Source organism: Ambystoma mexicanum, chromosome 1q, assembly GCF_040938575.1.
Source record: "Ambystoma mexicanum isolate Mex_15411 chromosome 1q, UKY_AmexF1_1, whole genome shotgun sequence".
Classification (NCBI taxonomy): Eukaryota; Metazoa; Chordata; class Amphibia; order Caudata; family Ambystomatidae; genus Ambystoma; species Ambystoma mexicanum.
Window position 1 is genome coordinate 797,563,341 of NC_090922.1, and position 25,825 is coordinate 797,589,165.

At 47.6% G+C, this 25,825-nt stretch overlaps 1 protein-coding gene across 1 annotated transcript in view; it reads left to right on the forward strand.

Annotated features, from left to right (window-relative positions):
• The window catches only part of PLA2G4A (phospholipase A2 group IVA), a 2,090,704-nt gene that overhangs the window by 1,103,188 nt on the left and 961,691 nt on the right, over positions 1-25,825 (forward strand). The window contains exon 9 of the mRNA XM_069641387.1: positions 19,248-19,384. Coding sequence (XP_069497488.1) covers positions 19,248-19,384 — 137 coding nt within the window. The remainder of the gene's footprint in view (positions 1-19,247; positions 19,385-25,825) is intronic.

Consider the following 25,825-nt stretch of genomic DNA (forward strand, 5'->3'; position numbering starts at 1 on the left):
AAAATCGTATTTTTGTCGTCCGGCATCCCGTGCCCCCCCAGGCATGTGGCGCGCCCACAGATTGAAGACCTCTGCCCCAAAGACTGTGAAAGTGAAAACCAGAAGCAAAAGAGAATAAAGATACAAGACGGCAGGAGCAAACCTGACCGAGGGATTCCAGGAGAAGAGGGGCAAAGTCTAAAGTCCCAAGAAACAGTGTGTTGACATACGTGAAACCGGCCGAGGGATGTCCACTTGGAACTGTTTGAAAAGACACTGAGAAACCAAGGAACGTGAAAACCGCTAAAGAGAAGAGAAAGCCATAATGAACCCGGAGGAGGAAGGCTGAGATCAAGGGGACCAAAGGGTGAGCCATTATCACCCTAACAAACTTTCATTTGGTTAAAGGAACGTTTGTTTTAGTTATATTGAACACCTCAGGCACTTGAAGGCAAGAGACTTTTAAAGGGAAACTAGACTTCGCTATCGACGGTTCTGAGAACTGCCATTGCCTGAGAGCTGCCATTGGAACTGTCGTCTCGTGCTGGAGAAGCTAGAGACTGTACTGTGCTCCAAGAACCCACCTTACCCCGTGCTTAAAAAGTGGGGATGGGAGAACTAGGCTACTGCATCTTGACATGTTATTTGTGAACACTTCTTTCGAGGGGATTGTGTCCTCCGATGTATTCCACAAATCTGACAGACTCCCAAAGCAGTACCAATGTATGGAAGTGGGAAAAGAATGTACAAATTTAGAATTTTAGAAAGCCCAATCTAATTGCTGAATAGAGGACTGCCTTACCAAAGACCAAATCCTGCCCATGGATGGAATCCAAGGAATAGTGTCTCACAAAAGTGTGGACAGAGGCCCATGTGGCTGCTTTGCAAATATTGCAAATGGGAACGCCCCTCTGTAGAGCAGTGGTGGCAGCCACACCCCTAGTAGAGTGAGCCCGTAAGCCTACTGGAGGGTCCTTTCCTGCCAAACGGTAACACTCGGAGATCGCCAAAATGATCCATCTGGACAAGGTCTGCTTGGAAACAGCCTGACCCAAACGCCTTCCAGCATAACCAACAAAGAGCTGATCGTCCACTCTGACCTGGGACATCCGTGAGAGATAGAAACTCAAAGCTCTCCTAGGATCCAACCTATGGAGCCTCTCCTCTTCAGTACCAGGATGTGGAGGAGGATAAAATGCCGGAAGAATCGCCTTCTGGCTCAAATGGAATTCCGACACAACCTTCGGAAGAAAAGAAGGCCGTACACTCAGGACAACCCTGTCCTTATGGAAAACCGTAAAGAGTGGCTTGGCGGAAAGTGCCTGCAACGCACTCTGCGTGCTGAAGTAACCGCAACTAAAAATACATTTTTAAAGGCCAACCGTCTCAACGGACAAGAATGCAAGGGCTCAAACGGAGCTCCCGTAAGGAACTTTAAAACCAAATTCAAATCCCATCCCGGCACCTGGAAGGGCGACGGTGGAAACACATTAGTTAGCCCTTACAGAAACTGAGAAATCAAAGGATTCTTAAAATAAGAACATTCCTCAGACGAGCGCTTAAATATTGACAGCGCCGCCAGGTAACACTTAATGGTACCCACTTGCAGGCCCTTGTGGGCTAAAGAAAGTAAAAAGGACAAAACCAAAGGAATGGAACATTGGAAAGGATCCACATTCTGTACCCTGCGCCAGTCACAGAACTTTCTCCAATGGCAACGGTACAGGGATTTCGGTGCGGTCCTTCTGGCCGAAAGCAACACCTCCATCACTTTGCGGGGAGGGCCCAATCCTTACACCTCAACCTTTCAGATACCAAGCCTGAAGGTTGAGAGACTTGACCTCTGGATGGAGAACCCAACCCAACCCTCCCCCCCCCCCCCCCTGTGAGAGCAGATCGTCTAAATAGGACCTGGACCATGCCGGAGCAATGAGGATCATTCGGGAACCGAACCTCCGTAACCTCTGCAACACTTGCGGAATGACATGGACTGGAGGGTTCCATGTAATAATGTCACCACAAAAATCTCGCCATGCAAAAATATCGCTGAAAAATGGCCGTTTTTTGTGGCAACATTATTGCCCCTGCCCCCATATATATGGTCACCCAAATAATATCGGCACAACATTTTCCCGGCGATATTATTTACGGCGACCATATATATGGCGATATTACCTGATACCGACTGGAGGAAACGCATACAGCAGTGGGAAGGACCACTCCACTACGAACGCGTCCCCTAAGGCTCCTCTTGGAGGAAATTCCCGCAAGCAGAATCTCTGGCACCTCCGGTTGACACTGGTGGCGAAAAGATCCACTTGTGGGGTTCCCCAAAGGACGAAGATCTCCAAAAGAACTTACTGAGCCAACTCTACCTCGTGAGAGATGGTGCTCTGCTTGCTCAGAGCATCCGCCGCCATGTTTTCGTCTCCGGCCAGATGAACTGCTGAGATCGAAATTTCCTGCTGCATGGCCTCCCTGCACAATGGGAGTGACCCTGCCCCCCCCCTTTTTGTTGAGGTAGTGCATGGCCACTGTATTGCCCGTCATAATCAGGACATTCTTCCCCTGCACAGACGGCAGAAAAGCTTTCAGGGCTTGCCTGACGGCCCTCAGCTCTAACAGATTGATGTGGAGTCTGAACTCCGACGGAGACCAACGACCGCTGGCTGTCAACTCCTTGGCATGAGCTCCCCAAACCGTGAGGGATGCGTCCGCAATGGTTCCCAAAACGGTGCTCCCATCATCAGATTGCCTTCGACGGCCCACCATAGAAGATCCTGGGCGACCGAGGTCAGAATCTGAAGGGGGATCCTGCCGGAGAACTGTGACCACTGCATCTTGAGAGCCCACTGTAGAGATCTCATCCTCAGCCTGGCCTCTGGCATCAGTAAAATGCAGGATGCCATGAGGCCGAGCAACCTCAAGAACTCGAACGCTGGGAGACTCTGGGCACGTTGAAACTTGTCCACCATCTGCAGAATGTGATGAGCCCTCAACTCGGGAGGTAAACACTGCCCCAGGCATGTGTCGAGCACTGCTCCGATGTATTGGAGCCGCTGGGTAGGTGTCAAATGTGACGACTTTAAGTTGAGGGAAAAGCCCAGCTTGTGAACTGAGTGGCAGGTGATGTACAGATGATTCAGGGTTTTGTTCGGGAGAGCGCGCCCTGATCAACCAATTGTCCAGGTAGGGGTAGATGTGAATGCCCCCTTTCCTGAGATATGCTACCACCACCACCACCATCAACTTGGTGAAGACCCTCGGGCGGAGGTCAATCCGAACGGCAGGAGCCGAAACTGAAAATGCGAGTCGCCAACCGCGAAGCTCAGGTACTTCCTGTGCTTGGGATGAATCGGCACATGAAAGTAAGCATCCTTGACGTCGAGGGACACCAACCAATCCTGAAGTTGAAGGGCCTGGAGGATTTTAGAAAGAGTTACCATCTTCAACTTGTCCTTCCTGAGGAGCTTGTTCAACCCATGCAAGTCCATGATGGGTCTCAATCCCCCGTCTTTTTTCGGGATCAAAAAATAAGGGGAATACCATCCCTTGTTCCTCTCCGCTATAGTCCCCAGTTCTATGGCGCCTTTCTCCAGCAGGGATAGGATTTCCTGCGCAAGGAGCGGATACGGACGCTTCAACGAGAGTTTCCCTGGTGGATTGTCGTGAGGCCTCTGTCGGAAGGGAAAACAGTAGCCGTGGGCTATGATCTCCAGAACCCACACTTCTGAAGTAATGGCTTGCCATTCTCCAAGATGCTGCACAAGTCTGCCCCCAACCGGCGAACCATGGGACATGGCCTCATGCCTGAGCAGACGCGGCTGCGGCAGTGCCTGAGGGCAAAGAGGCAACTGCCCAAGCTGCTTTGGCACCTCGAGTACCTTGCTTTCCACCTCTGGCCCCTTTGACTGGCCACTCCTCTCAATCTACCAAAGGTAGAGTAGTACTGAAAGGAACATCCCCTCCATTGCTGTCCCCTAGGACGAAAAGGCAGAGGTACTGCAGCGCTCAAAGACTTTGCTACAGTTTTGGAGGTCTGCAACCTCTCAAGGCTCTCGTCAGCCTTGCTGCCAAACAGATGAACACCATCAAAGGGCATGTTCAGAAGCTGGGATTGCACGTCGGGAGCAAACCCTGACTTCCGCAACTACGCAAACCTGCATATCACGGTGCTCGCAGCTATGGACCGGCTGACAGTCTGCCGTGTCCAAACCCGGCTGAACGGATTCGCAAATGGCATCCTTGCCGTCTTGCACGAGGGCTAGACAACCATCCCATTCTTCCCCTTCGGGAAATAGCTCAGCCGCCAAAGATGCACAGTTCCACAGAGTGCGAGTGAATCTTGCCATGGCACAAACAGAGTTGGCTGCCTTCAAAGCCATACCCCCAGAAGAAAATACGTTCTTCGCCCAACCCTCAAAGCGCTTGTCGTCCCGATCAGGAGGGATGGTAGGGTACGCAGCCTGCTTCGCAGGGGCCGTAGCTGCCTGCACCACCGAACTCTCCGGAGTAGGGTGTGTTGACAAGTAGCAGGGGGTCACTACTGGCTGGGCTGTATTTTTTCGGAAGCGACTTATTAACTGCTGGGGGACTCTCTGGAGCAGTCCAAACCACCGCCACCCCCCTTTGCAAAGCCATGTGAAATGGCAACACCAGGTCAGTGGGTGGACCTTGGTCCAGGATGTCCGTCATCCTGATCAAAATCAACAGGTGGAGCAGACCACCCCAAGTATTCAGTCACCCTAGACATGAGAAGCCTATAGGAGGATTCGGCATGCGGCCCAGGCTCAGGCCTGCCAAACTCCACCTCCGTAGACGTGTCAAGACCACTGGCGTCATGCAAGGACTGACAGAATTCCTCCATCTGACTGTGCCCAGACAAAAGGTCATCGGGAGGCACAACCATTGTTCGGCAGAATCCTGTGCAGTTCCCTTGGGGAACACTGCAAAAAGATTAAGACTACAGGAGTAAGCAGTAAACCCAATTGGTAGCAGTCTGTACCACCCAGATTTACCTGGTAGCTGTGGTTGAGAAGTCGGACTTCTCTGAAGAAGAGTAGGGCAGTATGAAGAGTATACACAATAGTGCCAAAACACAGTAGAGCAAACAAACACTGACCAGAGCTTTGTATAAAAAGAATATAATTATTTATTTAAAACACACTTTATCATATACTAGCACTCCCAATCAAAAACAAGTTAAAACACAGTCAGGTAAAGTATGCACACCTCCCTAAATAGTTATCAGACAAGTCAGGGTTAAAACGCTACTATTTGTTAGAACAGATGTGAGCGCTTAATGTTATGTTATGTTATTTTGCACTTATATAGCGCCTTATATACCATTGGTATGGTCTGAAGGCGCTGGTAGGTTGAACGCCCTTGGGAACCGAAGTTCTAGTCAGTAGAGGGAGGAGAGAGGGTCCAATAGGTGCGAGTGCGCATCTGGTATGTGTGCAGCTGGTGCGAAATTTCCTGTGGAAGCTGCTTCATAGCGGTAGGTGTGGTGGCTGAGAGGTCAGGAGTATGTGTTCGAATCTGGCAGGAATTATCCAGACCGAGAGTGGCAGCGTAAGGCCTGAGGAGAACGCCTGGCTGGGGGTGCGAGACCAGCAGTGATTACATAGTGATGTGGAGTGAGCGGCGTCAAATGTTGATATGAGAACAGTTATACCGAATGGTGTCATAGTATCTCTGTGTTCTAGTTGGGTGGTGGTGTAAGGAGAGAGTAAGCGTGGGGTGTGATATGAGGTATGATCTTTTAAAGGATCCATGCATTCTAGGTATAATATGGACTTCATGCAGTTAAGCGATTCGTCCGTTCTGCACATTCGTCGGCCCTCCACCCGTCTTCTCGCCACACACGTCCTCTCGCTACACACGTCCTCTCGCCACAACACGTCCTCTCGCCAAAACACGTCCTTTTGCCACCACATGTCCTCTCGCCACACACGTCCTCTCGCCACACACGTCCTCTCTCCACACACGTCTTCTCTCCACACACGTCTTCTCTCCACACACGTCTTCGCCCTCCACACCAGGCCGCCCTCCACACCAGGCCGCCCTCCACACCAGGCCGCCCTCCACACCAGGCCGCCCTCCACACCAGGCCGCCCTCCACACCAGGCCGCCCTCCACACCAGGCCGCCCTCCACACCAGGCCGCCCTCCACACCAGGCCGCCCTCCACACCAGGCCGCCCTCCACACCAGGCCGCCCTCCACACCAGGCCGCCCTCCACACCAGGCCGCCCTCCACACCAGGCCGCCCTCCACACCAGGCCGCCCTCCACACCAGGCCGCCCTCCACACCAGGCCGCCCTCCACACCTGGCCGCCCTCCACACCTGGCCGCCCTCCACACCTGGCCGCCCTCCACACCTGGCCGCCCTCCACACTCGGCCGCCCTCCACACCTGGCCGCCCTCCACACTCGTCCGCCCTCCACACTCGTCCGCCCTCCACACTCGTCCGCCCTCCACACTCGTCCGCCCTCCACACTCGTCCGCCCTCCACACTCGTCCGCCCTCCCCTCCACACTCGTCCGCCCTCCCCTCCACACTCGTCCGCCCTCCCCTCCACACTCGTCCGCCCTCCCCTCCACACTCGTCCGCCCTCCCCTCCACACTCGTCCGCCCTCCCCTCCACACTCGTCCGCCCTCCCCTCCACACTCGTCCGCCCTCCCCTCCACACTCGTCCGCCCTCCCCTCCACACTCGTCCGCCCTCCCCTCCACACTCGTCCGCCCTCGACACTCGTCCGCCCTCGACACTCGTCCGCCCTCGACACTCGTCCGCCCTCGACACTCGTCCGCCCTCGACACTCGTCCGCCCTCGACACTCGTCCGCCCTCGACACTCGTCCGCCCTCGACACTCATCCGCCCTCGACACTCATCCCCTCAATAGGTCGGTGTGATGGTGCTAGTTTGGAAGCCGGTTGGTTTTAGGAGAAGAGCCAGGTTTTCAGTAGTTTGCGGAAGGACGTTAAGTCCTCAGTTAGGCGGATGTGGGGTGGGAGCGAGTTCCACAGGGTTGGAGCTTGGGCTGAGAATGATGTTCCGCCTATCCTGATTGAGTTTGTCTTAGGAATAGTTAGGAGGCCGGCTGAGCTTGATCTTAGGGTGCGAGAGAGATGATATGGTATTAGTTTTTCTTGAAGATATTGAGGTCCAGTTTTATGCAGTGCTCGATGGGTGAGGCATAAGGTTTTGAAAGCCACCCTACGGGCTACTGGAAGCCAGTGCAGTGTCTTGAGGGCTGGGGATACGTGGTCTCTTGGACCTAGCTCAAGCAGCATTTTGGCTGCCGCGTTTTGTGCTCTTTGGAGTTTATTCAGCTGGTAGGCATGGATTGCGAGGTATAGGGGGTTTCCGTAGTCCAGTCTGGATATAACGATTGATTGGACGGCAGAGACTCTGTTCGGAAATGAGAGGTATGGAAAGATGCGCCTGAGGGTTTTAAGGTGGTAGTGGCAGGACTTTGAGACATTATTGACTTGGCGCGAGAGTGTTAGGCCGGAGTCTAGGGTGCAACCAAGATTTTTCACTGTGTTGGAGGGTGTCGGTGAGTTGCCCATGGCGGGTGGCCAGGGAAGAGGGTGCGGAAGAAGATCGGAGTTGCCGCACACCATGATTTCTCTTTTGGCGGGGTTTAGCAGGAGGTGGCTTTGGGTCATCCAGCGGTCAATGTTAAGGAGGCAGGCTGCCAGGTCGGGTCGGGAGTTGGGTTTCGAGTTCAGGAATTTTAAGATTAGTTGGGTGTCGTCGGCGTAGTTGTAACATATGATGTTGTGTGAGCGAATTATTGGCGGGAGGGTGATCAGGTAGAGATTGAACAGCAGGGCAGATAGACATGCTCCTTGAGGGACTCCCGTGTCGACTGGTCGAGCTTGGGAGGTAAAGCTGGAGAGTGTAGTTATTTGGTGCCTGTCTTTGAGGAAAGAGGCTATCCATTTAAGAGCGGTTCCACGGATTCCTAGGGAGTGGAGGCGGTCTAGGAGGATTGAGTGATTGATCGTGTCAAAGGCAGCGGATAGGTCAAGGAGGATTAGTGCTGCGCATCCTGCGGCGTCTGCTGTCATTTTGAGGTCATCCCAGATCGACGTTAGGGTGGTTTCGGTTCCGTGACGTGATCTGAAACCTGATTGAGCAGGGTCTAGGAGGTTATTGGCTTCGACAAAGGCATTTAGTTGGGAGTAGACGGTTCGGTCAATGAGTTTGGCAAGGAACCTGGTGTTTGAGATTGGGCGGTAGTTTTTGACGTCGTTAGGGTCGAGCGAAGATTTTTTTATTAGAGGTTTGACGTATACCATTTTGAATGTCTCGGGAAATATACCGGAGGAGAGGGAGTCGTTTATGATAGATCTTGCGTGCTCCCCTGCGCAGGTAGAGGCAAAAATTCCTTTAAGAGTTTTAGCTGGGCAAGGGTCTAGTGGCGATCCAGATGGTTTGCGGGCAGATAGAAGTTTGAGAAATTGCTCTGGTGATAATGGACTAAAGGATTCGAACGTTGGTTGCGTTGAGGTCGCAGGTGAGGGGCTGGCCGGTGCGGGCGGCTGAGTGTCAGTTGGTTGTAGGAGAGCCAATTTGGTGTTTAGAGTTTTAGTCCTTTCAATAGCCGTGGTGTAAAAGTGGAGGGAGAGTGAATCACACAGTGATTGTGACGGGGTCGGGATGGTTGTGTTACAAGCTGGATTGGTGAATTCTGAGATGATTTTGTGGAGTTCTTTGCTTGGGTTTTTGGAGTTTAGGATTCGGGTGTTGTAGTGGGCTTTTTTTGCTTTCCGGATTTCGGCCTTGTACTGATACAATTGTCGGGCCAAGGTGGTCTTGCTCTCTTGGGTTTTCTCTTTCCGCCAATTGCGTTCGAGGTATTTGTAATGCCGTTTAGTGGTTTTTAACTCAGGAGTGAACCATCTGGGAAAAGGGCCAAGGCGTGATGATGGTTTGCACAGGGGAGTGAGTCGTGTCAGCGATGCATTGAGCCATGAGTCAAAGGCTTCAGAGAAACTTCAGGGTGCAATTAGGAACACTTCTAATTCAACTTTTCTCAGAGAGGCTATTGGGCGCAGTTTCAAGATACGATTGCGAGAAACATCTAGGTGCAGTTAGGACCTTCTAATACAACTTTCTTAGAGAGGCTATTGGGTGCAACTTCTAAAAGCAATCATGTACGCTTCTAAATTCAACTTTTCTTAGAGAGGTTATTGGGCGCAACTTCTAAAAGCAATCATGTACACTTCTAGATTCAACTTTTCTCAGAGAGGCTATTGGGCGCAGTTTCTAAATGCAGTTTAGAACACTTCTAGATTCAGCTCTTCTCACAGAGGCTAATGGGCGCAACTTCTGAAAGCAATCATGTACACTTCTAGATTCAACTTTTCTCAGAGAGGCTGTTGGGCGCAACTTCTAAATGAAATCATGTACACTTCTAAGTTGAACTTTTCTTAGAGAGGTTGTTGTGCGCAGCTTCAAGATGCGATTGGGAACACTTGTAGATGCAGTTAGGGATACATATAATTCACCTTTTTCAGACAGGCTATTGGACGCAACTACTAAATGCAATTATGTACACTTCCAAGTTCAACTTTCTCAGAGAGGCTATTGGGCGCAGATCTTAAATGCACTTGTAGATGCAGTTAGGACATTTATAGTTGAGTTTTTTCAGACAGGCTATTTGGGCGCAACTTCTAAATGCAATTGTGTATACTTCTAATACAACTTTTCCCAGGGAGGCTATTGGGCGCGACTTCAAAATGCAATCATGTGCACATCAGATTCAACTTTTCTCAGAGAGGTTATTGGGCGCAGCTTCAAATGCAATTGGGAAAATGTCTAGGTGCAATTATGACACTTCTAATTCAACTTTCTTAGAGAGGCTATTGGGCGTAACTTCTAAAAGCAATCGTGTACGCTTCCAAATTCGGCAATTCTCAGAGAGGCTATTGGGCGCAACTTCTAAATGCAATCATGTACACATCAGATTCAACTATTCTCGGGGAGGCTATTGGGCGCAGTTTCAAGATGCAATCATTTACACATCAGATTCAACTATTCTCAGAGAGGCTATTGGGCGCAACTTCAAAATGCAATCATTTACACATCAGATTCAACTTTCCTCAGAGCGGCTATTGGGCGCAGTTTCTGAATGCAATTGGGAACACTTCTAATTCAACTTTTCTCAGGGAGGCTATTGGGCGCAGCTTCAAAAAGCAATCATTTACACATCAGATTCAACTTTCCTCAGAGGCTATTGGGCGCAGTTTCTGAATGCAATTGGGAACACTTCTAATTCAACTTTTCTCAGGGAGGCTATTGGGCGCAGCTTCAAAAAGCAATCATTTACACTTCTAATTCAACTTTTCTCAGAGAGGCTATTGGGCGCAACTTCAAAAAGCAATCATTTACACATCAGATTCAACTTTCCTCAGAGAGGCTATTGGGCGCAACTTCAAAATGCAATCATTTACACATCAGATTGAACTTTCCTCAGAGAGGCTGTTGGGCGCAGTTTCTGAATGCAATTGGGAAAACTTCTAATTCAACTTTTCTCAGGGAGGCTATTGGGTGCAGCTTCAAAAAGCAATCATTTACACATCAGATTCAACTTTTCTCAGAGAGGCTATTGGGCGCAGTTTCTGAATGCAACTGGGAACACTTCTAATTCAACTTTCCTCAGAGAGGCTATTGGGCGCAACTTCAAAAAGCAATCATTTACACATCAGATTCAACTTTCCTCAGAGAGGCTATTGGGCGCAACTTCAAAATGCAATCATTTACACATCAGATTCAACTTTCCTCAGAGAGGCTATTGGGCGCAGTTTCTGAATGCAATTGGGAACACTTCTAATTCAACTTTTCTCAGGGAGGCTATTGGGCGCAGCTTCAAAAAGCAATCATTTACACATCAGATTCAACTTTTCTCAGAGAGGCTATTGGGCGCAGCTTCAAAAAGCAATCATTTACACATCTGATTCAACTTTTCTCAGAGAGGCTATTGGGCGCAGTTTCTGAATGCAATTGGGAACACTTCTAATTCAACTTTTCTCAGAGAGGCTATTGGGCGCAACTTCAAAAAGCAATCATTTACACATCAGATTCAACTTTCCTCAGAGAGGCTATTGGGCGCAACTTCAAAATGCAATCATTTACACATCAGATTCAACTTTCCTCAGAGAGGCTATTGGGCGCAACTTCAAAAAGCAATCATTTACACATCAGATTCAACTTTTCTCAGAGAGGCTATTGGGCGCAGCTTCAAAAAGCAATCATTTACACATCTGATTCAACTTTTCTCAGAGAGGCTATTGGGCGCAACTTCAAAAAGCAATCATTTACACATCAGATTCAACTTTTCTCAGGGAGGCTATTGGGCGCAGTTTCAAAGCAATTCTAGATTCGACTTTCACTGTTGGTGCCTTGTTATATCAGTGGTAGGGTAGTATGGTGTGAAGTAATTGCTTCTGTCCCCTTCCTTGCCAGTGACTTATGCCTGGATAGTAGCTTGAAATGATGCCCCCTAACCCTTAGGGTCTTAAGGCCTTTCAGGGAGCAGGTAGGGGATCGCCGGTGAGCCCCTGGATTATGATGCATCAGGGATAAATTGGCTAGCAACACAAGGAAAGAAGGAAGGGAAAAATACAAAGACACTACTAGAGAGTAAGACGATCGGATGCATCTGCCGCCCTCTAATAGCAGAACTCCCTGAAGCCAGTGGTGGCTTGCGAGAGGTTCTAGTAAGTGTCTTTGTTGTCCATCAGTATTGGAGAATGCATAACATCTACCCCATTGCTCCACCCACCTCAACTGTCGCTTCTGGATGCACACCACCTGCACCCCATCTTTCAAACAGGTATTTTTCTCATTCTGCTGTGGACAAACATGGTCTGTTGAAAATATTTCGAATTTATTTGTACACAGTTCAACCTGTCCACAACCTGCTTAGCCCACCATATGCCCTTCAACTACTCAGATCTTCTGTTTCAAGAACTCATTACCCTACACGTTGTCCCTACCAGTCTGCCCACTCAAAGCTCTCCTCGCCCCCAATCGATTACTCTGCACTTCACGACATTCCCTTTGACCGGCCACTTACCCTCACCGCATTAGCCTGCATCCTTCCTCCCCTCCAAACGAACTACTTTGCTCGTCAGAAATTCCATTCTAAATGCCCCCTCTAACCATCAAAACGTCCCTCCCAAACTACAAACTCTGCACATCTGGGTCTCCCTTCTTTGAAACCACAATTCACCCAGATCTGAGGTCTAAGCTGCACAGCCCTGGGTATGGAGTGGGCCAAAGATAGTCCTTTCAAACCCTGGGGTGGGTGGCCCGATTCAAACCTGTTCGCCCTTATTTTCCTAGAAGCCCTGCTTGCATAAAGGGACGTAGGTCCGGCAGTGCCCCCTGCCATCCAATATATCTATTCATGAGAGAGCTGGTCAGAAGGTTATGCATTTCTGCAGACACTGTAGAGGGAGAGCCCACGATACATACCCAGGATCACCCTACAGATAAGTGGAGTGTCCCATCAGCCATTTTTACTCCCTAAAAATAGGAAACAGACACATATAACCTTCTACTTCTACCGCTCCATGGATAGGTTTGGACCAGTAGTGTAGGTAGTACGATCGGAAGAAACAAATAATATAACTGCCAGATCAGAAGAAGTAAATATTTATCTTTTAATGTGCATGAATGACTAGGTGCAAAGAAGTAATTACAAAAACATTTCGGTTTCTACAATACTCCCATTGGGAATTGGGCTTACACTTTTTTCTAGAAAATAATCTTACTTCCTGTTCCATGAAGTTGGGAGTAAAATACTCCCACTTCCAAAATCTTAACTGGAGCACTTCCTAGGACAACGTCTCTATCGCACAGCATTGCCTACTTTCTAATTTGCTGTCACAATTTGTTTTGTTTCACTGTCACTCACCCCTCCGCTTCCCCAGCCTACATACATAAATTGTGCACCAGGGCTCATAATTCAGATTGGATAAGCAGGAGCTAAAAGAAGCTCCTGGATATCCAGCATTAACCAGTTACCAGGTGCTACCAATGGAGACGAGGAACTAGTATTTATAGTGTTACGCAACTCTAAATTCCTCATAAAATGCAAACATAATTGTTTTCTTTATTTACGACCCCTTATTCTTTAAATATCAAAGATTTGTCCCAATGGTTATTGATAGATTGTCCCAAATGCACAGAGTTACATTAGCATAGTTGTGTTGGTTTGGCATCATTTGGCCTAGGGAGCCAAAAGCAGCTCCTGGTAACTGTTGATTCTGAGCTATCCAGACTCTTCTATACTACAAGGAGCTAAATAGCCAAGATGGCACTCTGATAATGTAGTTACAGGTAGAGAAAAAGGCAGAGCATAAGAATAAAACAGTTCCCAACACTTTTAGGAATTCAGAGCAAGGGGAAAAAGGCAGGTTATTCTGTAGAGACAAAGTTCCTAGGCCTAGCCCACTTTAAATGGAGCAAAGCCAAATGTGCCCAGGATCACACGGTTTAAAGTGCACTGAAAGTCTTTGCAGATGTTAGGGAGAATTCTCTGTATAGGCTAATTTCCCAAACCTATTGAGTCCCTCAGCAGCTTTGCCTGATTTTTGGGGTTTATTTTTTTCTCCTCCTAAGAGTGAGACTCTCTTTCTCCCACTCCTAGGCATGATTTGAGAATGTCCTTTGACTTTGTAATCTGTTTTATGGGCTATGGGGTCTTTTACTCCATAGGGCTTCATGTGTTTTTGGGATGTGTTACACAGCACCCTCAGTGCAGTAACACAGGGGTGTCATAGTGACCCCCAAACAGACTCCATACCCTGGGACTGACTACTGTCTCCCAGGGGATGTAAAGTCACCATTGAATTTACTAGTCTTAAATTGTGAACAGAACCAGTACCAACCATCATATTGTGGAAGTATTGGTAGGGGTAATTACATTGCCCCTGGGTCTGTTTTTCGAGGGGGCACTGTGCAGTCCCCCCTCGTAGAGTTTCTGGCTGGTGGCAGTGGTTACCACGCAAAATATTCCACCAGAATATTTCCTATGGGATTTTCCCATTCATTTTAAACGCAACACTTTTTTGGTGCAATGTTAAAGATACCGCCGGGTTATTTATTTAATTATTCCCCGGTTGGGTCTTTTTGCCAGGACTCAGTTTTAAAATGGCGTTTGTGTTCGCCTCTGTAACTCCAACCCAAGTCGAGCCCTTTGTTCCACTTTTGGCGGGCTTCTGCACAGAAGCCTCCAAAAGTGGTGCCACTCAGTCTGGGTCTACAGGATGTGTGGGAGGGGGGAAATAGGCACCCTGGACTGAGTTGCCTCGGCAACTCATTTCGCACTCTTGTGTTATTGGCCCAGTGGTGAGCTGCCCGGCTCACCAATTAGCATGTTTGAGTGACAGCTAGGACTGATGAATGGGGGTTTTCTGCCTAAAAGCAGAGCTTTGGGGACTGGAACTTCAGAAGTCGCCACAGGACCTAAAGAATCCGAAGAGGGAGAAGCTGAGCCGACCTGCAACGACGACACCACCGGTGGAGCCCTGCTGAACCGCCTCACCACTTCCCGACGACAGAGAAGATCTTCATCCTGGAGAGTCTTCTTCCTTTGAACTGGTGGGGTTAACCAGTTCGCCCTCTTTTCGCCTTCCTGGATCGTCTCGTGGTCAAATACCCTGTGCCAAGCACCCCGGCGGCCGGATAGCCACGCTTCACCACTACCGCGAAATAAAAGGGTAGTACCTTTTAACCGAGAAACTCCGCGGCTGGTTTCTTCCCTGGCAGTGCAACGACCTCCAGCTTTTCTCTTCGCCTGGACGAAGCACCGACTTGCACCTGCTGCTAGGAACAACTGCCCCCGCTGGAGCTTTCTCACCATTTCAGTTACTGTGTCCCGCCTGGTCTCCCTTGCAACGTGACTGTTCAAGGTGTCCCGTAAATCCTTGACTCTCTATCCTGGGGTGACCTGGGACCCGTTAACTAACTTTTCTGAACTGATCCAACTTCTTTTTGAACTATCTGCAAAGATTTTTAAAGTGTACTTCAACTGTGTGATCTTGGGCACATTACGCCTTGCTCTCCAAGAGTGGGCCCTGCCTATGAACTTTCTTGCTCTACAGTAAACTCTGCCTTTCTCGACTTGCTGTGGTTCTTTTAAAAGTGTTGGTATTGTGTGCTTTCCTAATTCTGCCTTTTCCCTCCCTTTTTAAATAATTATTGGAGTGCCATCTTGGTTAAGCGCTCACCCCTGTATTAATAAGTGGTGTTCTTTTCCTAAGACTTGTTGAATAATTAATCAGGGAGGTGTATATATTTCTAGTGACTGTGTTTGAACTTGCTTGACATATTAGTGCCAGTGTATTTTTACAAGTGTGTTTTTAAATAAATAATTATATACTTTTATACCCAAGCTCTGGTCAGTGTTTGCTTGTGCTACTGTATTTTTTACCTAATGTGTATACTCTATATACTGCCTAACTCTTCTTGAGAGAAGTCTGACTGCTCAGCCACAGCTACGAGGTAAATCTGGGTGGTACAGACTGCTACCAATTGGGTTTACTGCCAACACCTGTAGTCCTAAACCTTTTGCAGTGGTCCCTAAGGGAACTGCACAGGTTTCTGCCTAACAGCAGTGTGTTCAAAAGAGGTTGGGAAGATTCAAAAGATATAGTTAGAAGGCCTGGAGCCAACCCAGTTTAGAATCCAAGGATTTAAGGGTCACCTTATGCAATCTGTAGAAAGGGAGGCCAGGCAGGACACAGTACCTTAAAGAGAATGGAAGGTCCAGCGGTGGCAGTTGTTCCTGGAGTTCGTGGTTCCGACCAGGGGAAGAGAAGATCTCGTTGAAGAAGGAACGTGGAGTCGTTGCACTACACAGGGATGAAACCAGCCGCAGAGTTCCCGATTAAAAGGTGCGGTCCTTTTATTCGCAGTCAAAAGTGGCAAGCTTGTCTATCCAGCCGCCGGGGTGCTTAGCACGGGTGATTCGACCAAGAGACGTCTTTGGAAGGCGAAAAGGGCGAACTGGTTGATCCCACCAGCTCAGGGGAAGAAGACTCGTCCAGTAGAAGATCTTCTCTTGTCGGGAAAGTGGTGAGGTAGTTGCAGCAGGGCTTCACCGGTCGTGTCGTCATTGCAGATCCTCAGCCTCTTCTCTCTTCAGTAGTCGCCACAGGACCTAAGAATCCGAAGTTCCAGTCCCAAAGGCCCTGCTTTTATGCAGAAAAACCCCCATTCATCAGCCTAGCTGTCAATCACACATGCTAAGTGGTGAGCCGGGTGGCTCACCACTGGGCCAATCAGAGTAGAGTGCGACTTGGGTTGTTAAGGCAACGCAGTCCAGGGTGCAAATTCCCCCCTCCACCCTTCCTGTGGAACCCAGACAGAGTGGCACCATTTGGAGGGCTTCTGAGGAGAAGCCCGCCGAAATAGTGGAACAAAGGGCTCGACCTTGGTAAGAGTTAGAGAGACGGACACAAATGCCATTTTAGAATCGAGTTCTGGCAAAAAGACCCAACCGGTGATTTAATATTAAATAAACCGGCGGTATCTTTAACATTGCACCAAAAAGTGGTGCGTTTAGAATCAATGGGAAAATCCCATAGAGAATATTCCGATAGAATATCTCGCGTGGTAACCACTGCCACCAGCCAGAAACTCGACGAGGGCAATCGAATTACCCCTTACCAGTACTTCCACATTATGATGGTTTGTACTAGTTCTGTTTACAATTTTGGACTAGTAAAGCTAGTGGTGACTTTACATGCCCTGGGAGACAGTCAGTCCCAGGGTATGGAGTCTATTTTTGGGGGTCACTGTGACACCCCTGTGGTACTGCACTGAGGGTTCTGTGTACCTCACATACAGAAAAACAGATGATACCCTATGGAGTAAAAAGAAACCCCATAGCCCATAAGCACATAACAAGTCAAAGACATACCTCAAATCATGCCTAAGAGTGGGAGTAAAAGAGTCTCACTCTTAGCAGGAGAAAAAAATAAACCCCAAACATCCAGCAAAGCTGCTGGGGAACTCACTAGGTTTGGGAAATTAGCCTTATAAGAGAATTCTCCCTAACAACCATGTCCTCATCAGACCCTTCCTCCACCTCTGAAATATACTCCAAGGGTTGGAACAAATCCAGTGTGGGAGGAGGAACAGAGTAGGGCTCAAAAACAGGCCTCACTGACTTATTGAGAGCCTTCCTTGGTGGTTCCATAGCACTCCGGGGCACCTCTGGCAAATCCTCCACAAACGGCGTCGAGGGCGCTGAGGGAATCGACGTCGACTGAGGCGCCGACAACTTCTTCGAGGGCAGAGCCCCGAGAGTGTCCCTCGACTGACACGGCACCGATGGCGTTGGTGACTTCTTGGAGGCCGGAGCCCCGAGAGCGTCCCTAGACGGACATGGTGCTGATGGCGTCGACGACTTCTTCGAAGGCTTCACAGGTTCCGACAGTCTCAATGGCGTTGAGGACCGGGACCTGAACCTGGATCTGGCACGGCTATGGCGATCACCCTTGTCCGATCGGGACCTTGACGGCTCCCGATGATCGCGCCGACCGCCCGAGCCCGAAGGCGTGCGAGTGGTGGACCGAGCCCGTTCCCTGCCGGCTCCTTTCGAAGGCACGGCCAGAACTGTGCCTTGCGATTCGAAAATTGCCATCATCTGCTGGCGGAATGCATCCCATTCGGCCGGCGATGAAGACTTGGTGGGACAAGTCAACCGTCTAGCAGAGTCCTCCGACGACATTCCGTTTCTGCAAGGCCTTAGACGTCAGGGACTGGCAATCATCGCAGTCGTTTGTGGCGTGGCTTTCCCCGAGGCACCAGAGGCAGATGTCATACGGGTCCGTGATGGACATTTTCACACCACAGTCCCCACATTTTTTAAAGCCCGATTTCGGGGTCGCAGAAGAATAAGTCATAGTTATCGAAGAAAATAATCGAGCGCGCTGAGATTCCGAAGCAAACACATTGTGGAAAAAACGGAACTGAGGCTATGGGTGCATCCTATATATAACATCTGGTGACGTCGACCCTCGACGGAGCTCTCCCCCCCCCCCCCCCACACCCCCCCTGAGGGACAACGGATCGGCATAATTGAAACAGGACTCCCTCTGCCGAAAATTCAGTACAGCCTTAAGAGCAAACACCCATGTAGGCAGCACCAGCAGGATATAGGATAATCCAAAGCAACCTACCGATCTTCCAGTTACTCGCCTGACTTAGTCCTTACTTAGGCTAACATCCGGTGATGTCGACCTTCGATGGAGGCCCCCGAGGGACAACGGATCGATGTCATTGACGCAGGACGCCCTCTGCCGAAAATTTTCCGAAGCAGCGCAGCTGTGTTATTACCTGTCAGAGATGTGGAATACGTCGGAGGAACATCCCATCGAATGAACGTTACCAGATAAGGTAAGTAACTTGTTCTTCTTTTCCTGAAAACTATCCCACACCCTTTTTTGTATTTGTTGTAAGGTTTGGCAATAGGTTTCTTAGTATAAGCCCTTTTTTTTCGACACAACACCATTTAGACAACACATGTTTAGATTAGGTGTTTTTCCAACCTGCATACCGCATTCATTGTTCAATAAACACCTTTAAACTGTGATCACTTGTCTGTCTTACTTGTTGCCACCACGAGTTCCTTACAATATAAAACATTCCAACTAACAGCCAGGCTTTAAGATGTTTGTTATTCTATTTGTTTTTTTGTGTGCAAGCATGCTGTCTTTATTCCTCTGCAGCATAACCTGTTTTTATTTGCCCTGGATGCTTTCTATCAATCCCAAGAAATAATTATTCACCAGCAATAAGACAAATATTTATAAATTACATTATTTGGCACCTACTAGACTCATTGCCGTTTTGATCTGCTTATGTACATATAAACTGCTTTGCTAATGTAAGGAACAATCCCAGCCGCTTGAAGAATGTTCAACAGAAAGTACATCTATGGAAGATGCCAGAGCTGGTGAACTATAGTTTCATATGTGTAACAGTTTCCTTCTCTTCTTTACTGTGTACATTTTGTCCCCACTCTTGCCTCTTTTTGCTTATCATTGAAAGTTGAACTACTCCCCATTGTTAAAAATGTAACCTCATGTCCTGCCTGTTTTTTTTACTTCTCATGTACCTTTTGTTACTGCCTTTTTGTGTGCCTGTATAGTGCTTTTGCAGAAGCACTTTATACTTCTAAATAAATGTATCTTGGACCCCTCTTCATAATGAACATGATCTACTCCTGCATGCCCAGGTACCAGTTATAGCCATCTTAGGCTCTGGAGGTGGATTTCGAGCTATGGTTGGCTTCTCGGGAGTGATGAAGGCGCTCTTTCAGTCAGGAGTATTTGATTGTGCCACCTATCTCGCTGGGTTGTCTGGATCTACATGGTAAGTTTGAGCAGCAGTCAACTTGATTGATCAATCCAAATTGTGGGTGTTTCTATTGAAATGTGATTTTTTTTTTTTTTGTGCCGCTGTTTCCGACATATACTCTGACAACACAACTAGGGTCCATATTGTAGAAACCGGGAAGATTTCAGTTTTTCTTATGCAAAAGTAGTGTGCAAGTCGTGTTCTGAATTTGTTTAATTTGTACAGGAGGGCTCTGTTTTTTTACTAAATCTCTTGAATGGACAAACCGCAATCCAGCAGACCCTCTCTGCTATTGATTTTTTCATGAAGAAATGTTTATCATGATCACATTAGTTTGGTACAGAGCTAGGGAAGCGGCTACCCCCTTAATGTGGCTCAAAGCTATGGGGCACTGGTTTATTAAAAAAATACAGTGAAATAAAAGTTAATTCCACAGACATATGGCCTGTCTAGATGCAGTGCCCTACTGCCCTTTAGGGTTCACACTAAAGTGAGCGCTGCAAGGAAGATCATAGATTTGCTGCGAATGAAGCATGTGCTCCATTTTTTATGATTGGTACATGTGAGAAGCAATGTGTCCGATTTTGGGCTAAACATTGAAATATCATGCTGTGAATGCCCAAAATATTCTAACAGAAAGAAAACATAAGTATATTATCACTGGTTAAATATGTAGATAAATGATCTTCTATTTAAAGACTGGTTCTTTCATAGTGTTTTTAAAATCAAGAGGTATTCAGAAGTAGTATACCTGCAGTCAAACAGATCTATAAAATGTAATTCAGCTAAAGACTTGAGTGGTGCATGTTGCTCAATAGTTTGACGTTGCAAATTGTAATCCTAGAGACCTAGAAGAAGTGGGTATTCTCTATGGGGATCTTGACAACTTTACATTCAATGCCTGGTCGCAACTGTGCTATATGGGTTGGAAACCCTAATAATCAAATTGAAATGGTTACAGCTAATTTAGGGAAGGTTCTGGAGGAAGCCTCTGGGGCTTCCGACCTACGTGCCTATGGCAATAATAAGGTTAGACCTGGGTATCCTCTCCTTAAGATCGTTGGTGTTAAAGAAAAGAGTACAACTATATTTTAAGATGCTCAATGTTTCCACTAATCCGCTTCTTATTAGCATGGGCGATGAGGAACGCAAAGACCAAGCAAATTTGTGTCTTGGAAAGAGAATGAATGCCCTCTTTCATGATATAGGGTGGGTCCCCACGTGGTATGAAGTTTTCATTGGGGAAATGTATGGACCTCTGGGATTAGCACGAAAATGTCACACATTTGGGCCGCTTGAAATGTTATGCATTCATTTTAAGTGTACTATATACATTCAAGAGACCCCGAAGTTACTTTAATTTTTGCCCTTCCCCTAGCTTTAGAAGATTTATTCTCCTGCTAAGAATCAACCATCTACCAGTCTTATCTGTAGTTGGTGTGAAGTGAGGTATTCCGAAAATCGAATGCTTTTGTCGGATTTGCCTTAATAGGGAACAGGGTGAAACCGCGAAACCCGTTCTAACAGAATGGCCCTCTATGGGAGAAACCTATATAAACCATCTTGGCAGATTTGTCCATCAGTCTGAGACAATTAAAGATCCCTCATTTTAGAGCCAATGTATTAATACTATCAATCAAAGTCTGCACATGTCCCTGTTTAGGATATGGAATATCGTGGGAAAGCGCGGCACTATAACTGTTTGAACTAGCGAAGTGAACCAGCGAGTACGGCTAAAGCGATCTCTTGAACTCGTGTGCAAGTGGGAGATTTGCAAGGGCGTTTCAGTTTTTTTCCCTTAAGACTATGCATATACCTACTGCCAGCATGGATTGTTGTCCTAAGTGCTATTACTAAAACCATTGGGAGTATGGTTAAGAGCTCTTTTGTGGAATTCATTGTGTGTGTTATTTTATCAACGGGCTATGCAGTATTGTATTTAGAATCAATTGAATGTAAATTGAATTTAAGGGAATGTTAATGCTCTTTTGTGGGTATACATGTGTACATATTTTCTTGTTTTGTTTTTCTTTTTTTGCTTGCCTTAAATTCTAATTTATCTGTGTTTTAATTGTATATTATGTTTTTCTTTTAGTATTCTCATATTTTTATCACGTGTAAAGATTTCTTTTTTTAAACTAGATCACATAAAATAAAATAATCCTTAACCAAGAGAAAAGTGTGCTGGTGATGAGCCTGGACCTGTTATGCAGGATGTAGCACTAATGGTTCATTCAGCTTAGTTTATTACAATTGGTTTGCCCACAACAACTATTCAGTGCTTTCAAAAACTAGGAAACTACCTACCCTCTTTAGGCCATGGGGTTCTAAGTAGGTACTGTCCACAAATGCCCTATGACAATTCTATACCTGGGTTTCAAATCTTAAGAAAATTTACCATTCTTCAGGACCTCCTGTTGTCTCTCCCCTAAGGTCCCAAAACCCACATTGTTCATTAAACAATCATTGTTTTTTTTACAAGTTAGGAATCCTGTATGTCAAATGTTGACCAGCCTCCAGTAAAGAGCGTGTTGAGCTGATGTTTGATTTAAACTCCTAGTCTGACTGGTTGAAAAGTGAGATGAATGTCCATGGAAAATGTGCCCTAAACTCATGAGAATCTGTTCTTCACGTGCCTTTGGTAATCCCCTGTTTAATTGGTGCATACAACCAATTTTTCATAAGCCCTATTTATTTTAAGACCTGGGTTTCTGCGTTCTTGTATCTGGATGCCCATGATTCTTTTTAATTTCTTTCCGAGGAGGTTTACATTTTAAACCATGTCCATAATGTAGTTAATAGTTACCTTTTAAAACAAAGTTGTTTTCAACATTATTAAAACATGGTGATGTTTTTGCAAGAATGAATATGTACTCTGTTTTGGAGAAGGGTAATTTCGAATGGATTGTGTCCTCCAACGTATTCCACATCTTTGACATGTAATGTCCACAGCTGTGCACTTCGGAAACCTTTTCAGCAGAGGGCGTCCTGCGTCGATGATGTTGGGTCAATGTCCCTCAAAGGCCTGCGTCGAGGGCGACGTCACCGGTTGTTATAAATAGTACGCACGGCGCCCGTAGCCTCAGTTCCATTTTTTCTGCGAACGTGTTGCCTCGTGTGTAATCTTCATTGCAATGGCTTTTTCTTTGACAACTCTGCGGTCTGGCTTCAAGACCTGCCGAGACTGCAAGCCGAAAATGTCGATCACGGACCTGCATCGCATTTGCTTGTGGTGCCTGGGTGAGTCGCACAACACCAACGACTTCTCGGAATGCCAGTCGCTGACTGCCAAGGCCTTGCGGGAGTGGAAGGGGAAGCTCCAGGTAGGTAGGGGCTCTAAGACTGTTAAGTCTCGAAAATCCAATCCAAGGGGGTTTCCACCGACGACTCGAGGGGCGACTCTCCGCGTCAGGAGTAGTCCCGGGGATCTCTGTCCCGGAGTGGTTCCCACCATTCTTCTTCCTCGTCCCAGCACTCTAGGAAGCGCTGTCACCGGTCGCCTTCCCCGTCCTCCTCGGAGGATGTTGCCTCGAGGAAGGTAGCGTGTCCGACTAAGTCTTTGACTCTGGGGGAATGGGCTGCTTTTAAAGAACAAATGTTACCGATATTTCAATTGCAGGGCACGGGTCCGGTCACGCCTTCTAACGAAGCCGGCCAAGATCGGTCTCGTACCGTGGCTCGCACGCCTTCAGGCTCGGGTCCACATCGCGACTCGCATCGGGAGCATTCGAGGTCCCATACGGACAAGGATTCGAAAAGTCACAAGAGACGTGCTTCTAGGTCTTGGTCCTCGTCTGCAGCGAGACCGTAGCAACCTACTGAGGGCTCGATGCCGGCATCGACTCGGTCGGTGCCATGTCTGTCCGACTCGGACGTTGACACTTTGACATTGTATCAGCCCAGGGCGCCGTCGGCACCTGTGTCGACGCCAAAGCCTGCAGCATTCACGACGTTGAGGTTGTAGACGCTTTAGACGTCGAAGCCTTCGGCGCTCTCGATTCATTTGGGTATTTTTGTCCGCAATCTACCTTTAGAGTACCCCGATGTGGTGGATCCTCCTAGGAAGGCTACGGCGAAGTCTGTGAGGTCTGTTTTGGACACCAGGCCCTCTTCTGTCACCAGACCTGGGTAACAACTCCCTCTGGCTGACATTTATGAAGAGGAGGAAAGGTCTGAGTTTGAAGACCCTGGTGAACTTGATGACGCTCCACTTTTTTCTGGAGACAATCAGTTGGAGGAGTTGAGGCAGACCCTCCATGATGCCAGTGGGTTGGACACTTCCCCGGAAGTGGAATTTGGCAGCCCTGAGTCTGGGCTCATGCAGAGCCTTTAGGGTCTCGGAGTATCTGGGCTGGTCTAGTCCTCATGAAGACTTTGTGTAGGATGATCTAACGGACATCTTAGATCAAGGTCCGTCCTCTGACCCGGTTTTACCATTTCATCTCACCTTGCAAAAAAGGGTTGCAGCTGCTTGGCAATCCCCGGAATCTCTTCCGGCTGTGAATAAGTCTTTGACTAAGAAATACCGCCCTTCCATTAGCGACCCCAGCTATTCATCTACTCACCCCACTCCCGAGAGTTTGGTGGTTCAGGCGGCTACGGCCACCTCGAGGCAGGCGGCATACCATACCATCCGTCCGGATAGGGACGACCAGCTCTTCGACGGTTGGGCCTGGAAGGTATTTTCTGCTGGGAGCATGACATTGAAATCGGTCAACTCCACTTGTGCCTTGGCAAGGTTTTCTCACTCTGTGGAACTGTTTCTTTAGCGGCTGAGCATATTCTAGAGGGGGAAGAAAGGGATGGGTTCCTTGCTCTCGTGCAGGACGGCAAGGATGCCAATTGCAAATCCCTTCAATTGGGTTTGGATACGGCCGACAGTGTTAGCTGATCCATGGCTGTGAGCACCGTTATACGCAGATTTGCATGATTGCCAAAGTCTGGTTTTGCTCCAGGTGTGCCAGGTGTGCAGGCCCGTCTTCTCAACATGCCCTTTGATGGCACACATTTGTTTGGGAACAAGGCTGTCGAGAGCCTTGAGAGGTCGCAGACCTCGAAAGCTGCGGCTAAATCTTTAAGCGCAGCTGTGCGTCAACCGAGAGGCTGAGATACAAGGATTGGGACCTTTCCGGATGACGTAATGGAGATTTTGTTTACGGCCAGAAGGCCAGCAATAAAATCCCTCTACCGGTGTCGTTGGAACAGGTTCAGTAACTGGTGCAGAGATAAGAATGTGGACCCTAGAATGTGGACCCTTTTCAATGTAATATACCTACAATATTGTCCTTTATTTTACATTTGTTCAATTTGGGGCTCCAAGTTGGCACGATAAAAAGGTTATTTGCCTGCGCTTTCCATTTTTAAGCGCTCCTCAGAGGAGAAATCTTATTTCAAGATATCTTTTTAATTGTACAGTTTTTAAAAGGGCTTACTAATGTATTTGCTCAATACCCTTTCAAGTACCTGTGTGGGATCTAAATTTAGTGTTGACATTTCTCACATGTATTCCATTTGAGCCATTGCATGCTTGCCCGTTAAGGTGCCTTACTCTAAAGACAATACTGCTAGTGGCAATTACTTCAGCCCACAGGGTGAGTAAGTTGCAGGCGCTTTTTAGCAAACTGCCTCATATCATCTTTTACAAAGATCAAGTTGTTCTTAAGGTCAAACCTCGTTTCTACCAAAAATTGTCTCAGATTTTCACCTGTCACAAAAGATAACATTGCCTGCCTTTTATCCTCCTCACGCAAGTAAGGAGGAAGAAAGATTACACAGATTAGACCCTTAGAAGGCGCTTAGTTTCTATATATTGGCTAAATTCCATCAGTATGACCAACTTTTTGTGGGATATACTGGCCGTAAATTAGGGCGGGCAGTGACAAAACAAACATTGTCCAGCTGGATAATTTTAGCTATAACTGAATGTTATAGATTGGCTGGGAAAGATCATCCAGATGGGCGGAGAGCTCATTCAACCAGGGGCATGGCGACTTCAACAGCTCTTCAGAGAGGTGTCCTGGTACAAGATATTTGTGCAGCAGCCAACTGGTCATCCATGCACACATTTGTAAAGCACTACTCCCTAGATTCGACTTCTTCAAAGGGGGGTCTCTATTTGCAAAATGAGTACTTCATACTGTGCATGATTAATATTTCTGGTACTCCCTCCTCCAATTTAGACTGCTTTTGGAGCATATCTAAGATGAGGATTACATAGAAGGACACAATCCATTTGAAGAACAAGTTTCTTACCAACTGTAACGTTCTTTCGACTGGATGTTCTTCGCACGTATTCATCGACCATCCCAACCTACCCCACTGTACAGTTTACGTGTTTTACACTCAAGGCTGCTTTAGAGCTTTTGGTCAAAGGGGCACACCTTATCTACTAACTATTGACTACTATATATGAAAAAACACTGCTGAGGGACATCGACACCGCAGACTCGAGCAGTG